This window comes from Periplaneta americana, chromosome 17 (assembly GCF_040183065.1).
Source record: "Periplaneta americana isolate PAMFEO1 chromosome 17, P.americana_PAMFEO1_priV1, whole genome shotgun sequence".
Taxonomy (NCBI): Eukaryota; Metazoa; Arthropoda; class Insecta; order Blattodea; family Blattidae; genus Periplaneta; species Periplaneta americana.
This window is the reverse complement of record NC_091133.1, coordinates 19,732,408-19,750,566: the sequence shown is the minus strand read 5'-3', so window position 1 is coordinate 19,750,566 and position 18,159 is coordinate 19,732,408. Positions and strand designations below refer to the sequence as shown.

Genomic DNA, 18,159 nt, shown 5'->3' with positions numbered 1-18,159 from the left:
AATCTTGGCTCATACACTGAAGAGTGTATTCTATGACTCAAGAAAATAAAAATGCCACATTATTATAAATCTGGATAAGAATTTGGCTCCATAAAGCACTTATTTTGTGACTATTAAACATTTTCAAGTAGAATATATTATGTGAAAAAGTAGCAGTAAGAAATCTATGATTTTATACAGAACATCAAATGTCAGCAACTTAACAACATCAATTAAAAGTGATATTTGACAGCACTGCAATATTTGTATTTAAGCAAAATTCACAGAACTATGTATATTGTACAAAGCTTTTTTGCTGTTAATCAATAGCAGTTGCACTGAAAGCAACCAGAATTCACAAATTTATTCTGACTTTTAACTTTCCTAAAATCTTTTACACAAGTCAGGTACTGGTAGGTACTATTACTTTGAAGAAAAAAAAAAAAAAGACTTTGACTTAGTACAATTTTCCATTATTTTAAACTGCAGAATACAGGCTAATCAGCATTTAGTAAACACTACTGTGACAACCAGTATATTTCATCATCTACATTTTTTTAAATGTAATAATGCATACATAAAGTATGACATCTTATATGAGATTCATATTAAAAAGTATGGAGTAATACTTTGCAAATAAATCTGCTTATAACTAATATAAAGCAGAAACAAACTGTGTTCCACGAAAGCTCCTTGTACATTTGTATTTTGTTAATCTGAACGTATTATTTCCAAGTGACGTATGCATTATTCTGTCCCACAAAAATATTAATATAAGTACTGGTAGCATCCTTTATCCAGATTTTGCTGAAAGCAGGGTGCTTGTTTTAAGTGTTATTGGTTCTGAGTGTATTTAGATAAAGTTATTTAAATATATGGTCTAGTAGCAATAGCAAAAATGATTGTGAAGTTAACTTTAAGCACTGAACCTTTAATTTCTCATTACTTGAAGAGAGCTGGAGTTTTAAATGGGCCCAATTTAATTAAACAACTAGACAATGTTCATGTTGGTCATTTCAATTTAATGAACTATGGACAGCTTTATCTATTTCAGAGCATAAGGGTTAATAACATTTAGCGTGTTTTTAGAGAAGAAATAAATGGCTCTATTTTTGAAGAGGAGGCATGATAATACCAAAATTAATTAATAACATGAGTTATAAGTTAGAACATCCCACATTTAGAAGCAACACTCTGTCAATTAGACAACTCTAACTACATTGGTGCATACTTATTCATCATACAACAAAAATATACAAAATATTTCAAATTGTTTGTAATGCAAATAAATAAACAAATAAATTATATTAGTCACTAACAACAAATAATGTGCTTGCTACTAAAATATGCAAGACTTGTATTATTATTTTATGGAATAGAAAAAAATACAACTCCACACTTGAAAAGAATTTTAATGTGTAACTTTTAAATTATTACTGCATACTCTTGTCAAAGCAGTCTCTGAAATTCAACTCACTTCAATATCCAAGATGGGTCCTTCATGTGCTTCAAATATCAGACGTTCTATACCATCTGACTTGCGGTCCCTTTTATGCTTCTTTGAGGATTTATGTCTGGATGCCCTGCTGTTGGTTCCCTCTCTACACTCTTGTGTTGTATCATAAGAGTATGATGAATCACGATCACAGTCATCTTTTCCATCAATACCACGACCAAATAAATCCACTTCATTTTTATCATCATATCTACTTCTTCTAGCAACAGAATGCTCCCCATCACTTGTAACAGATATTGTATCAGATATGAGGGTTGAAATACTATTTTCGTCTTGAATTGCTATTTCAGGAAGGATGCATTGTCCATGTAATCGTCCTGGAGAATTTGAAGGCATGAGGAGGTCAGGGGGTAACTGTACTGGGCTTGATGTGATACTTCCACATGATTCAACATTCTCTGAGGGCTGTGCCTGATCAGGCACATCCGGTATATCACCAAGAGGATCCTGCTGGTTGTCTGCACCTCCTGTTTGATCAAGTTGATCTTCCATCGTTTCTGGTATATCTATTCTATGGCAAGTATCTGATCTATCAGACTTAGTTTTTCCACCTTGTCGTTTTATACCACGCTTATTACTTCTTTCTATAAATTCTGTCAAAGGAAACTCTTCTGAAGAGCTCGATGACCTTCTTTCTGTTAATCTCTGTGGTCCTAAATTATCTATGACAGGAAGTTCAATGCAAGTGTTTTCAGATGGTTGAGTGTCATCAACCACTTCTTTTGGTAGAGGTTTCACCATGACAAAGCAATCTTGTAATTTATATGGCAATATGTCTGGTTTGGAGTTCATACGCTGAATCTTGGCAGGTGGGCCATCTACTTGCTCTATTTTTCTCTTAGGAGCAGGTCGTTTATTCTTCGATAATGACGACTGTTTAGGAGAAACCTTTTCTTCAACAGCATTTTCTGTGCTATCTGTATCTTGAGACTGCCCTGAATCAGACACTACTGTTGCTCTTTGCTGACGGCCAGAAAGTGCAGTCCTTTCACAAATATCACTTTTAACTTCTGCTGTTTCTGTTGCATTATCTATTTTCAATCCCTTCTTCTTTCTCTTGCCTAAGTCAGTAACATTTTCATCTACAATAGCTGGCTGTGAGTCCTGAGAATCTGATGCAGTTCTAGCTGAGATTCTACCACTTCTAGTTCTTGATAATGGTTTGGACATTTCTTCTTGAGAACTTGAACCAAGCTGATCATTGTCAGTTTCAGTTTTTACAGAAAGTTTCCTTTTCCGAGTAATTCTCCCTCTGTTATCATCACCTGCTTCTGGTTCATCACAACTTGCTGAATTGCTTCTTTTTGAGGATCGTGTTTCCTTTTTGTTACTTAACGCCTCTGCAACTTCAGGTTGAGGCTCCACCTCTTTAGCAGAGCGTGTTCTTGTATCTCTTTTGTCATGGTGGGTTGAGTGCTCTGTCTGTGACAAAATTTGTTCACTAGATTTAATAGCATCTAATCTATTATGAGAAAGTCTCTTTGGTCTGTTAGTTGAAGGTGAACTGTCACCTTCAAACCGCTTATCATTTTTTGAACTCACAGATTTAACAGAAGAGCGAGTCTCTTTCTTCTCTTCAACTACACAACTACTATCAGAATGTGAAGATTCTTCTTCATATTTTGTGTTGCTTGTTTTCTGCCTAGCACTTCTTCCTCTCCTTAAATTTTCTTGATGCTCTTTGTCATGAATTTCTACTTGTTTCCTGCTCCGAAGTTCTTTAACTGGATTATCACTTGAATCAGGTGAGATGCTACTTTTCATGGAGTTATCAATACTCTTATTTCTAGTCAAAATACCACTCCACTGCTTTTTCTTATCAACAGGGTGTTGTTCCTTGCCTACACTAGGTTTCGATTTTGACAACTGCTTTTTTGGGCTTGTGAGTTTGGAAGGTGTGGGAGGTGAGGGAGTCTTTTCAGACAGCTCAGGTTCCTTTTGAGAAGAAGAAAGTCGGGGAGATGAATATCTTCTACCTCTGCTAGTACTGGTATTATTTGTCTGATCTGTCTTTGACTTTGATGGAGTTGCTTCACTTACATCACCATTAATCTTGTTCTGTACACTATGATCTGGAGGGTGAACTGTATTAGTGTCTTCTTTACTATGACAATCTGGTAAATTAAAACTGTTTAATACAGCCTCTACAACAGATGTGTCAAAAGTTTTTAAACGTTCATTCAACTTCGGTCTCAGCAGTGATGATAATTGAGAATTTTGTTGGTCATTTGATGAACCCAACACGTAATCTATTGGTAACATTACCATTGGTGTTGAAGTAGATGTAGGTTTATCATTAGTAAATGAGTTTCCTACAGTTTCACTATTATTCATTGTTACAAAATTCATCTGTGTATGTTGCATATTAGAGTTATTGCTTGGTATTGCTTTGCCACACAAAGCTTGAGATGACACTGCTGAGCTAGTAGTTTCTTTGGATGTTGTTGGACTCGCAAACTGCAATCCTCTTGACTTGGGTGACTGATTGCCATTTCTGTTTGTGCAAGGAGATTCAATCTCTAAACTCAGTTGCAATTTTTTGTATAATTCCAGTTTCATTTCCATCAATTTTTGGATTTCCTTGTCTATTTCCAACATTTTAAAAAATATATATTTGGTGTTTGAACTTGCTGGAGGTTCTCTAATATCCCTTCTTGCATTTAAAGAGCCCAAACTACCAACATTTACACCACTTCCAACACTGACAGAAGAGGCACTGACTTCTCCTGGGCTGCTTGCATCTTGTGCAACATTTCCCATGGCATTAATGCTAGTTGGACTTTCCATTTCTTTAGTACCCAGATCAACAACACTTTGACCCTCACGAACTATGTGCGTGTCTCTCATATTATATGGCTTGGACGATTTCACTAAATTTTGTGTTCTTTTTGGATAACTCTTCTTTCCCTTAATACTAACTATAGGTGGTGCTCTAAAATTTGCTTCCAATCCACCTACAGGATATGTAATTCCTGAGGTTTGAGTTGGTGGTGTTGCTGAATCTCGTCCATGACTTTCCGAAACATGAACAAGTGGAGAAATACTTGTATTAAGTAACTGATTCAAGCAAGAGGGAGACTTATCTCTTGTGGCAGATGATACATCTCTCTCGCTGTCAACAGACTGTGAACTGTTAGATAATTTAGATGTATCTTCGTCAGTTATTTTTGCTGATGAAAAATGATCTTTAAGTAACTTAGCTAATTGTGGTGAGAGTTGACTTGATTTTTCCAATAGCTGTAACATTCTTTGAATATCACCAGAATCAAGCTCCTCAGGAGGCTGCGTCTGTGTGCTTGCTTCAACAGCCGTCAATTCTGGAACGGGATTCGAAATTAAAGACACATGAGAAGAAGCATCCAAATCTTTAGGGCTTGCATCAATTCGTTGTATCTCTGTAAATTAAAAAATAAACAAAAATCACTATTCATAATTCCATACATATGAGAGCGAATCGACCCCCCCACCGCCTTTTTTTTTTCAGCCACAATAATAAACATACAGGAAAATCAAAATATAGGCAGTATTCTAAGTACCTTTGACTATTTTTTTCATATAGTCACCACCACGGTTCAGGTATTTGTACCATCGCACCTTTAGCTTGAAGATGCTGCTGTTGTAGAATTCAGCCAGTTGAGCACTGAACCACCGCCAGACAGCAGTCTTCAATTCATCATCGGAAATGAACATCTGGCGTGCCACACTGTCCAATGTGGTTCTCCTCCATGACATTGCCAGGCCCTATGTGGCAAAAAGGACCGCCATCCAACTGCAGTCATTCAGATGGGAGATTATGGAGCATCACCGTATAGTCTGATCTTGCCCCCAGTGATTACCGCATGTTTGGTAAACTGAAGAAGTTCCTGGCAGGCCAGAGATTAATTTCCGATGACAACTCGAAAACCACTATTTGGCAATGATTCCATGCTCAAATGGCCGAATTCTATAGTGACATTTCCAAACTAGTGGTGCAATGGGACAAATGCCTAAACTGTGGTGGTGACTATGTGGAAAAACAGTCAAAGGTATTTAGAACACAGCCTGTATTTTCATATCTCTGTATGTTTATTATTGTGGCTGAAAAAAAAATAGGGGAAAAGACTTTTCAATTCGCCCACGTAAAATACACATTTATGAAAAAATAATACAATTGACTTATGCTACTTATGTTAGCTTGCTATTGACTGAGATTTAACATTAAAGGATTATTAAGACTATTTTATGTTGCTTCATTTATCACAATCATTTCAGACGACAATATTTTAATAATGCAAGTGGCTGCTGTTCTAAAATTAATCTTTCAGCAATGGAACACTATTTGTATTTACCTAACGCTATTGTAAAATTTAAAACAGTTTAATCTTGAAATAATTATCTCCAAACATTCAGAGTATTAAAGTTTCATGCGGTATTGTTTCCATCTAGCTGCATTTTTACATACAATATCCTGATAGACATTAAGACAGTAACTATGTGATGTATATGGGAGGAGAGGAAGAAACAAATTTTTGGTTCAAGTGGTTTTACTGTATTGCGCCTTAGATAGAGAGAGATAGTGAGGGGAAGAGGAGGAGTGAGGGGAAGGGGAGGAGAGTGAGGGGAAGGGGGAGAAGGAGAGAGAAAGAGGGGAAGACGAGGAGAGATGGGGAGAGAGGTAGGGAGAAAGGGGATAGAGGGAGAAGATGGGGGAAAGGGGAAGGAGGGGGAGGGGAGGGCGAGAGAGAAAGAGAGAGAGAGAGAGAGTGTGTGTGTGTGTGTGTGTGTGTGTGTGTGTGCACGCACTCTGAGTGATTAATTTAAAACACTACTTTTCTAACAGTTTCTTTTAACTGGATGGAATTATATTATTCATTCATTCATAGTGTTCTGCTCAATGGCAGGTCTTTCACTGCAAACCCAGCATTCTCCAGTCTTTCCTATTTTCTGCCTTCCTCTTTGTCTCCGCATATGATCCATATATCTTAAAGTCGTCTACTGAGTCAATCATCTACAAAAACGTCAATTCTCGTGTATACAAATTTGTTAAGAATATTGAAATATTGAAAACAACTTCAGTTACGATATAAGAAGTAGGCGAAAGTTATCACCATTCATGAAGGCGGCAAGAAATAATGGGCATTTTTCCAAGATCTATGAAGACAAATTGAAAGTAAATGAAAAATACGCCTGATTTTTTTAGCTGGTTTGTGACCACTGAATAAACCTGGATCCACTACTACATATCAGAGGCAAAGCAGCAGTTGAAACAATGGAAGCACAGTGATTCTCCACCTCCTAAGAAAGCAAAAGCTGTTCAATCGACTGGGAAAATCATGACTTCCGTGTTCTGGGATTCTAAGGGGACGATGATTGACTATCTAGCAAGGAACAAATATGATTGACTATCTAGCAAAGGGGAGAACAATAACCAGAGAATATTATTCATATCTCCTGCAGTAATTGAAAGAGAGAATTCGCGAGAAGAGGCAGGGTACAGCCAAGAAGAAGGAAGTGTTGTTTCATCACAACAATGCACTTGCTCCACATCTGCAATCGCGGTTGTTAAACTACACAAACTGCGATTCAAAATGTTGCCGCATCCTTCCTACTCACCAGATCTCGCACCCTGACACTTTCTTTCCTCAAAGCTCAAAACTCAATTGACTGGGAAGAAATGTTTGTCAAATGAAGAGGTTATTGCAGCAGCAGCAGAAGGCTCTTTTGCAGACCTCGAGGAAACTGTATACAAGGAGGGTATAACAGCATTGCAGTACCAATGTGTGTGAATCTCAGGAGGGATTATGTTGAGAAATAAAAATTATTTCAGAATAATCCTAGTTTAATTTCTATGTCAAGCTATGAACTTTTCAAAGAACCTTTGTATATTGCAAGTGCCGACTGCAGACAGAGAACAAAAAGAAGTGAGAGAGAAACGAAAAGTAGTGACAAGTGAATACGAGTAGAGTGTAAGGGGTCAACAAACTTAAGTCAGATGATACCATTGATGAGCAATGTAGTAAGAACGAATACAGTAAAATATAGTGATGTGGAGAACAAAATTAAAAGTGTATGGGCAAAATCAGTGAAGGAAAGAAGTTGATAAATGAGATAAATTGAGATAGGAGAAATGATCAAGAAACAAATCGAGGATAACGATCAATTAAAGGAAAATACAGAGAATGATTGGGAAACATAAAATAAGTAAGAGAGGAGATGGAATTGGGAATCACAAAAGAAAGTAAACAGAACAGGGAGGACGAGTTGAATTGTCAGGAAATAACGAGTAATGTGGGAGAACAGCAAGGAGAGCAGTGACAAATAGAAACAAATGGTCACTAAAGTAGTCTAAGAAGCAGAACTTTGAGAAGTGTCATGAAAAATAAAGAAGCTAAAATGAATCCGCTTCTGAAAAATAAATAAGAGAAAAAGTGAACTCGAAGTATGAAGAGAGTGTAGGTAAATTAATCAATGATGAACGTAAGAAAAGAAAGAACAATGCTAGAATGAAAAATTAAATGTGTAGAGTTGATGGTAAAGTGGTGTTATTAGATAAACTGCCTTTATTGAAAAATAATGAATAGTCATGCACAAAGATAGATAGAAATATGTAGGGCAGTAGAATAGGAAGGTAGACAGTAATGCTATTTCTAAGATATGAACTAAAATAAAGAGATGATAGGCGACTAAAGTGATAAGGGTCATGACAATAATAAATAAGTTTAAATGGGATGAAAATTAACATTTAATGAGGGTAGCTAAGATAGCTAAAGGAAAATGTTAGATAGATATATATTAAATGATAATGAAGATAAAGTAAACAGTAATATTAATTATAAGGTAAGAGGTTATCAATTTAATGTGTGAAACATAGTTGGAAATGTTTAAATAAGGATAGTGTAAATAACTGTTGTGGTGGCACAAGTTACAGAAATGTGAGGGTCACAATTACATGTAAACAAGTTGACAAAAAAAATAAAAGCGCGCGCGCGCGCGCGCGCACGCACGCACGCGCACACACACACACACACACACACACACACACACACACACACACACACACACACACACACAAGGGAGAGTCAAAAAGTAACCTTAATAATTGTTTTATTAATTGAATATGTACAATAAAACTACAAGATAAGATGAAGTGTTTGTAGTCTTATTGTACATATTTAATTAATAAAACAATAATTAAGGTTACTTTTTGACTCTTTCTCGTATATAAGTGAAATGAAGAACAAAACGCAAACAGCCCAGGAGCAGGCAATGTACCTCTGTAATCTGTGGAGTGCACAACACTACAGTGATGAGGGTATATTTCGCGACAAGGAATAGGAAAAAATGTTTGCATAAAATATTAAGAATAAAAGCAAATTATTATATGTTATAATATTTGAGTAGCTTAATATCAAAGACGGACATCTGTCATCTCCATAGTTTTGATCTAGAGGCATTTTTTTAATTCACAGTGTTCTTTGTAATATTTAACACAATTTATTTTATAAATGTAGTGTTAGAGGAACATAGGTTAAGGGTGTAAGGGTGTTTGAGAGTAAGGTGCTTAGGAAAATATTTGGGGCTAAGCGGGATGAAGTTACAGGAGAATGGAGAAAGTTACACAACACAGAACTGCACGCATTGTATTCTTCACCTGACATAATTAGGAACTTAAAATCCAGACGTCTGAGATGGGCAGGGCATGTAGCACGTATGGGTGAATCCAGAAATGCATATAGAGTGTTAGTTGGGAGACCGGAGGGAAAAAGACCTTTAGGGAGGCCGAGACGTAGATGGGAGGATAATATTAAAATGGATTTGAGGGAGGTGGGGTGTGATGATAGAGACTGGATTAATCTTGCACAGGATAGGGTCCGATGGCGGGCTTATGTGAGGGCGGCAATGAACCTTCGGGTTCCTTAAAAGCCATTTGTAAGTAAGTAAGTAAGTGTTAGAGTTTGCATATGGTTTCACTATAACTGGAAAGAGCATGAAAAATTGTATAAAAAACCATAGCTATCTAAATTTCGATTGAGGTCAGATGTCCGTCTTTGATATTAAGCTACTCATTTGTTGTTGTAATAATTAGGTAAGTCATTAGACTGATATACATATTTAATTAATTATCGTGCTCCAATGTTTTCTCACCTTGAAAACAAATAAATACACCAAAGAGAACAACAAAATGGATGACCCTATTTTCGAATTTTACAACTGTGATGAATTTTCGATTGCGAAACAATTACTGTAGCAAAACAAGAGACTCACCTTTATGTGTTTGTTCAGTTGTATTAGTCCTGAAATCAGGGTCATCATCCATTTTCTCAGTCTTGACTATGACATTACAGCGGTAAACTTCAGCAATTTCATCATTTTGGGTCTCTGTGTTGATTATCATCTCCTCACTTTGTGGCTGTAATTGTGCACCAACTTGAGAAGTAAAATTATCTCCAGCAGAGACATTTTCTGGAATAACAGCCATAACTGTATTCACAATATCTGAATTGTCTCTATTTGTTTCTTCAGTTTCAACAATGGGTGGCTCAATGGACATATCCTCCACACCATTCCCAATAGAATTCTCAACTTTCGATTTATTTGCAATACAGTTATCATTATCAGCATCTTCTGCATTGGACATATCACTTAGATCACCATACAATTCATCTACACTGATATCTTCTTCTTGATTCTTTTTAGATTGATCATTTTCTTCTTCATTAGACACACAGATATTAGATAAAACCTTTTCTTCAGTATTGTCATTTGAATTGTGCTTTGCAACAGGGTTCTGATTTTTTACACTTGAAGTGGTATTCTCAGAATAATTTGCAATTTCTGCATTATCATTAACAGCAATACACTCCGAATTAATTGTTTTACTCGAAATACCACCCTCTGTAGCAATACCAGTTGTGTTACCTTCTTCCTCATTTTCAAACTCAATTTCCTTGTTGGAAGTTTCATTAGCAATGTTTCCATCAGTTACATTCCTACTGGATAATGAATTTTCCTTACTATCAGCACTAACCTCATTTGAATATAAGGAATTATCAACATTGCTTCCTACAAGAGAACAGTTATTCACTGATTTTGTTTGATCAATTATTCTATCTTCGAGAATATTATTATCGTCTGGAATATCAGTATTTTGTGTAGTGTGTTCACGTATTTCTGTATCCAGTTCTTTATAGTCATTTTTTTCAATTTCTGTCTCTTTTGTACTATCACTTGTACTAATGCTCAATATGTCATTTCCATTGTGAATGTTGTCTTCAATTTCTTTACTGATAAGACCTTCTGCTTGTTTACAAATATCTGCAGAGGACTGCAATGTTCGGTCAGTATCAGAAACGATTGATTTACTGGCAACTGCAGAAACATCCAGTGTTTCTTTAGATTTTGCAGAGCTTTCTACACATTTTTCAGATGCTATAAAACTTTTTAAATGTTGCAAAGAGTTTTCAGACGTCTTCTCTGAAACAGCAGACGTTTCTATTAGTGTATTAATATCTGTAGATTTCTTCAGTACATTATCAATATTTGCAGGATCTTTTGTTATTTCAGTATCTTCAAAATTTCCCAGAGATTCAGTACTTACAGAGCATTCCGTTTTCTCTGGTTGACTACTCATTATTTCCTCTGAAGCAAAGATACTGATTTCAACACGAGAACTTTCATCATTTTTAGAAGATTCAATCTGATTCTGTCCATTGTTGGACTGCTTTTTTAAATCTAATTTCTCTATTACACTCGGTGAATTGTTAACAGCAGATGTCTCAATAACAAGATTATTTAACTGTTCATCTGAATTTACAGTTAGTGTGACATGTTCCTTACATGACTCACTATTACCTAATACTTCGTTCGATTTTTCCCGAAGAACTTCATCAACTTCAGGGGCTGAACTGTGATCCAACATAGGTACTATTACATTTTCTGAAAGAGGATGTTTAGTTATATCTAAATCTGTCTGTCTGCCAGAAGGAGTAGCTGTCAAAGTGCTGTCATGCTCATCCATAACTTCTGACTCTGTTGAACCCATTCCCACGAAATCTGGAAATTCACAAAACAAATTTCCAAATTCACCACCCCTGTTCATGAATCCTTTTCCAAGTCGTATGTATCCTGGCCATTTATCCGAATCTTTTCTTGGTTTCTTTATTATTCCACCTTCTTCAATTACTGGCTCCTCTTCCTCTCTTTCATCTCTTGTCAACTGAAGTTCATTTTGTTCTGCTCCCATAACTACTCCTGATCTATTTAGTTCAAGGTCTGGGCTCATTTCATGTTCCTTTCCAATTCCACTTGTTTCTACTTGAGTACCACAGACTTCATGTCTTATCTGTGGTTTCATTTCAGTCTCCTCAATCTCTCTCTTAATATTTTCTTCTGACATTAATGCTACTTGCAGAGCCTGAATATTTTGAAAATCGTGAACATTGGCCTCATCATCCACAGATATATTGGGCTGAAAATCTACGGATTCTGCACTATCAAGAATATCCAATTGCAATAGGTTTCCAAGTTGTTCAATGACTTCCTGTGGGAGATGGGACAGGTTAATAGCAATATTAGTATCCAATAAAGAAGTAGGTTCAGGCAATGGTTCATTCTGTTCCTGGTTTTCCGTATCTTGACCCTTGATTCTTGATTGAGCCAATCCTCTCAATTCTCTAGATAACAGCAGTCTATGTTCTTTCATCAAATGGTTCATGGCAAATTCAAATTTTCGAGATCTGGGATTATTTATCAGGTCTTTCAAATTATTTTTTCCCATTTTCAGGAATTGTTGAATAATACGTTGTTTCAAATGCTGCAGTGTTTGTTTAGGTTCATTTTGGTTACTATGAGATGATGGTTCATAAGAACTCGTAATACTTGTACAGTCCTTAGGTCGGTTGATATCACTTACTTCATTAGTGCAACTCAATGATGCTGATCTAGGTCGAGCACATGGTGAAGGGTTTGATAAATGATCTTCACTGCGGGTGGTTTGTTGAATTGGACTGCTTATATCAGAAGTGTACCTGTTCCATTTTGAAATGCTCTGCGGTGTTGAACCAGTTCGTTTGGAAGTATCTGTTTCCCTCTCAAGATTACTTGAATCTTTTTCAACACTTCCTATGTTCCCTGAATCATGGGTACTAAAATTGCAGAACTCTGCAGTCGAATTCGAACTTTGAGCCATAATGTTTGCTCCAAATGATGGGTCTACAAAATCACTTGGAGGTGTAACTTGTGGGTAACTTCCAGACTCATCAAACTCAGAAGAGGGCCCTGCAATAGATGTGTTTACCATGCCAATAACTTTTAAGTCATTAGGGGTCAACTGTAATTCAGGAGTAAAAGCAGGTTTTTCTAACCTTAAAGATTTAGTCTTTGCTGGTTCTTCCTTTGTCTGTTCTTCACTGGAAAGAAGATTTTCCAAAACTTCGGATTTTTCATTTTGGAATGATAACAGACAGCTCTTTATCTTGTCTGTCGCTTGGGCAAGAGTTTTCTTCCGTGCTTCCTCTGACCCCAAAGGTGGACTTGTAGTAATTTTCTGTTGTACTGCAAAACTGTTCTTGGATGAAGATGGTACATTTCGTTCATAACTGTTACGTTTTTTGGGGTCTGATGGTGGAATCTGACTTTGAATTGAAGGTGAATGACCAGAACTTTTATTATGACTCTGACTAGGATTAAATGGGTGTCTAGAATTATGAGAGACAGGCTCTCTTCCATACTGTCCACTGTATTGACTTTGATTATTCCAAGACACATTCCACTGCTGTGGAAACACCAACTGAGGAAATTGATATTGGTTATAATTTGAATAATTACTGTAATGATTGTTGCTCCAATAACCTGAATTCTGACCACTTCTGCCTCCTGGCGGACCAGAATCTCGTCCTCTTCTTCTCCAGTTATTATTATTGTTATTATAATTATTGTAACCACTCATTTCGAATATTAAGTTATAATTTCACATATCCAAAATCAGTCATGAATTCGTTAAATATCATTAGTTTACAGCTGATATCTTAACTTTTACAATCCACATACAACTTTCACCTGAAAAAAAAAGAAAACAATATTTAGTGGAAGGCAAACCAACATACTATTCTTGTATGTATATCCTCTTCAATGTCATCCTCGGTGGTCTACTAATTACTATGCTAGCTTTTGGATCAGAGTAGGTACACGAGTTTAAACCTAGTTAAGGACAATGGATATTAAGAGGTGATGACTTAGCATGGTTTTCTTCAGGAGGGAAATAAAGTTAGATGACTGATGTCTTAGATTTACAATAATGTAAAAGAATTCTTTCTCTCGTAGAGGGCTCCAGGCAAAATCTTTTAGCCACTTCTCGTCCATGCTGACTTTCAGTAACTGCTGTATCTGAAAGGTCATTAAATAAACTACATAGAACTCCATTATACCACACCTTGGTATACTGCATAATCAGATATAGCGTGGGCACCATTATGTCTTCCATTATTTTAAGAATTATATTTAAAAATCGAATATATGAAATGAGTCAAAGTCAGATAGGGAGAAGAAATGTCTGAAGGAAGTGAAATAGGGAAAGGAGTACGACAAAGATGCCCTTTATCACCTACACTGTTCAACATCTACTTGGAGGATTTAGTGAAGAATTGTTTTCAGAACATGGGAGAAGTGACAGAAGGAGAAAGAAGAATAAAGTACATAAGATTTGCTGATGGTATGGTGTTACTAGCACAAGAAGAGACAACACAAGAGGATATGCTACTGTAGCTAAATTACAGCTGTGAGCAGTATGGGATGAAGATAAATGCAAACGAGACGAAGATCATGGTTGTTGGAAGAAAAATAAAGAAGATAATAAACATGCAAATACTAAATGAGGAGTAGAGCAAGTGGACAGCTTCAAATACTTGGGGTGTACTATAAGCAGTAACATGAACTACTGCCAGGAAATCAAAAGGAGGATAGCAATGGCAAAGGTAGCTTTTATTAGAAAAAGGAGCATCTTCTGCGGACCACTGGAAGAAGAAGAAGAAGAAGAAGAAGAAGAAGAAAGAAACTAGAAGTGCTTTGTGTGGAATGTGATATTATATGAAGCAGAAGCATGAGAATTATGACAAAGTGAAGAGAAGCGACTTGAAGCATTTGAAATGTGGATATGAAGAAGAATGGAGCATGTGAAACGGACAGATAGAATAAGAAATGAAGCTGTGTTGGAATGAGTGGGTGAAGAATGAATGATGCTGAAAATGACCAGGAAGAGAAAAAGTAATTTGTTGAGTCACTGGTTGAGGAGAAACTGCCTAGTGAAGGATGTACTGGAAAAAGTGGTGTACGGAAGTAGAGTTCAGGGCAGAAAAGATATCAGATGATAGACAACATTAAGATATATGGATCATATGTGGAGATTAAGGGCCCTAACCTACTGGCATGATTGGCTGCAAGTGGCTAGCTGCTTTTTGTTGCACGCTGCACTTAGTTGTATTGTATTACTTTGTATGGTACATACTCCACCAACATGGCACGGCTGCTGAATCACATGCGGCAAAATTTTGAAATGTGATGCACAAGCGACAGAAGAGTTAAATGTACAAAACTCACTGATGCAGCCTGTCACATGTGGGAACAACCCGTGCTCACTCGAATTAGCATTTAATGTACATTACTCCTTACAAGAGCTGCGAATAAATATTGTTTAGTGAATTCTACTCTTTATTCTTCACTTCCTCTCTCTTTATCACTACTTCCATTTTTACAACCTATCATAAAACAGTAGGCCCTATATTATATTACGGTCACATACTGCATGATAAGGATATTTATAGCAGTGCCTTAGAATTTCCTAGTCCTGTGTCGATTTTACAACAGGCAACTGCTCGTCACTAATAGTCGATAGTCCATTGTAGATGAAGGATCTACTAGAAAGGCTATAAACACAAACACATCTATTATAAAGATCTAATTTTCTTGGTTGTGTAGAATGGTCACTGAGTGTTGAAGTGGTTACAACAGATTAGACATGCTTTTCCCTTATGAAGAAAAAATTTTATATCATCTCAACATTGAGTAAAAAATGAGTTTTAACTTGACCTTTACAGAGTTTTAAACTTGACCTTTATGGAGTTTTAAACTTCACCTTTACGCCCTAAGATACAACTCAAAAAGGAAATATATTTATAACATAAGAACATTAAAGATAACACTAATGATTTGACAGATCTGTCCTGTAAAAGAATAAAATTGCATGTTTTTTTTTTTTTTTTTACCGAACTTAATTGCTGTGAAGTGTTTATTAGCAAACTTTTATATACGTTTTATTATTGAAGAATACTTGAAATTAAAAGGAAGAAAAAAGATGTACTTTCAAAGAAATATGTTTTGAAAAAGGTACAAATGAACACAGCTGTTATAAAAGTTATAATATGTTTGGTTTTGTAGAATAATCATTGAACATTGCAGCGATTTACAACAAATTAGACATGCTTTCAAGACATAAATTTCTACAGCATCTCAACACTGGGTGAAAAGGATTTTTAAACTTCACAAATACTAACGTTTTCTTCAAAAATAAAGAAAATGTGTAGGTAAACATGCTAAAATACATACGTATTCTGAATACCAAAACATGTAAAAAAAAAAAGTTTAAAATCTACTAGGTACTCAATATTAACTAATTTGCTAATAATTTTAAATTTGTGAGACGTTCATATTAAATTTATTGTGTTTCTATTCAGGAAGAATGTTTCTGTAATGTGACATATGGGAAATGGGATTCCTCTTTCACAATAGCCCTGCCAAGACTCTGGAATTCGTTACCTGCTGCATCAGGGACTGTCGAAATAAAATTGAATTCAAACACAAACTTACTAGGCACTTGGCCAGTAATTGAGACTCATTCAGACATGGTTTCTTGTAAATAGTTCTCTTAATCTATCACAAAATATTTCAATATCCGGTAATTTCATTACTATAGACTTTTGTTATTGTAGGTTCAATTTGTAATTCAGTAAATACAAAAATATTCTTTGTTCTTAATTTCTATGATAAAATGTCTAGCTTTCATTAATCAGGTAATCTTGTCGTACTTTAATTTTTATTGTAATTGTAATTGTAAGTTTAATGTTAATTGTAATTTTATTGTTCATATTATAGTTGTAATCCCCTGGTAGAGGGGCAGAGAAGGCCTGATGGCCTTATCTCTACCAGGTTAAATAAATAAATACTAAATAAGCTTAAGTTATAGACAGGCAGAGTATGAATTTTTTTATTTAATACTCTTTCTCTTTCTGAATGTGTATGCATTAGGGTAAACATTGGTAATTTCGTAGCAGTGGTTATTTCGTGATACTTTTTCTTTGCTCTTTCGTGAAATAACCAATTGTCACGAGATTCAAATTTCCGCCAAGGGATTGCATATGTTGTCCAGTTTCCAGAAAGATACAACTACGCTTTGTATGACTATTGTAGCTGCTTCAGTGAGCTTTTATGTTTGGAGAGAGCAAGTTAGCGTCGACTTCTCAGGCGTACAAATTTTGTGGATGTTTGTAATTACATTACAGTCTTATTACTAAAGGTATGCATATGATATTTGGTACAAAGATTTATTGTATCTTCATGAAATTTTAAGTAATGTTTTTGGAATTTTAGATACAGCTGTAGTCGCCATATAGGCTTAGCTTTACTGATAGAAATCTTAGCTGTTTGAGGCGAAATTTTGTTGAGCATTAAGTGTTACATTTTATACTATTTTAAAAATTATATTACAATACGAATTTTAGAAATCTAAAGATAAGATGTGATAACAAAAAAGAAAAGGGAGACGCAATGAGTTCAGTGTAGCTTCTGTTTGATTTGTTATCATACTAAGTCCCAATGATAAGTGCTAGATGACTTACCGTATTGGTCTGAATATAAGCCGCACTTTTTATTCAAATTTCAAACTCGAAAAGTTGGGGTGCGGCTTATTTGCGCGGCCGATAAATTTAAACTTGAAATGTGGCGCATGTTGCTACCGGTAATTTTATAATTTTGAAATGGAGCAACAATGCCACGCGCTCGTGTTTGAAATTGTCAGCAGTCGTATGGTATATGACGCAACAATGTACCAGTCTTCATATTACAGTGATCGTACTCTTTTGTATGTAGCTACGGGTTCAGCCATGAGTGGAAACGTAGAAAGAAAAGCTTCAACAAGCTTGGGAATTTGGCGCAGTTATGACGCTAGTTTCAAACTTGCAGTTATTCGTCATGCTAGGAGTACGTCTAATAGAGAAGCCGGCAAAAAGTTTCGTGTGGATGAGTCTAATGTGCGGCGTTGGATCGCCTCGGAGGATAAACTGAAAAATGCCAATACAACCAGAAAATCTTTCAGAGGACCCAAGGCTGGGAAATACCCTGAACTAGAACGTAGGATCCTTTCCTTTGTACAAGACAAAAGGAAAGAAGGGATGCCTGTCTCTCGACAAGTAATCCAGGTAAAATCGTTGGAAATAGCGAAGACCCTAAACATTCCACAGACAGAATTCCATGGAGTATAGGTTGGTGCTGCAGGTTTATGCGTAGAAGTGGCCTTGTTCTCCGATGAAGCACTTCATTAGCACAGAGACTGCCAGATGATTTTACTGAGAAACTCATCAACTTCCAGAGGCACGTCATTGAATTGCGTCAGCGCCACTCTTACCCATTACACCAGA

The 18,159-nt window shown here is 36.0% G+C and overlaps 1 protein-coding gene across 4 annotated transcripts in view; it reads right to left on the bottom strand.

The window, feature by feature from the left end:
* Positions 1–18,159, bottom strand: part of LOC138693212 (serine-rich adhesin for platelets) — a 103,622-nt gene that overhangs the window by 69,855 nt on the left and 15,608 nt on the right. For 3 of the 4 annotated variants that reach the window (XR_011330252.1, XM_069817000.1, XM_069817002.1), the window contains exons 2-3: positions 9,740–13,531; positions 1,457–4,890 (exon numbers count right to left, since the gene is read on the bottom strand). Coding sequence is in view for 3 of the 4 variants with exons in the window: in XM_069817000.1 (XP_069673101.1) it covers positions 1,457–4,890; positions 9,740–13,421 (7,116 nt within the window). In the remaining variant the exon portion in view is untranslated. The remainder of the gene's footprint in view (positions 1–1,456; positions 4,891–9,739; positions 13,532–18,159) is intronic. The other variant, XM_069817001.1, reaches the window with a different exon arrangement.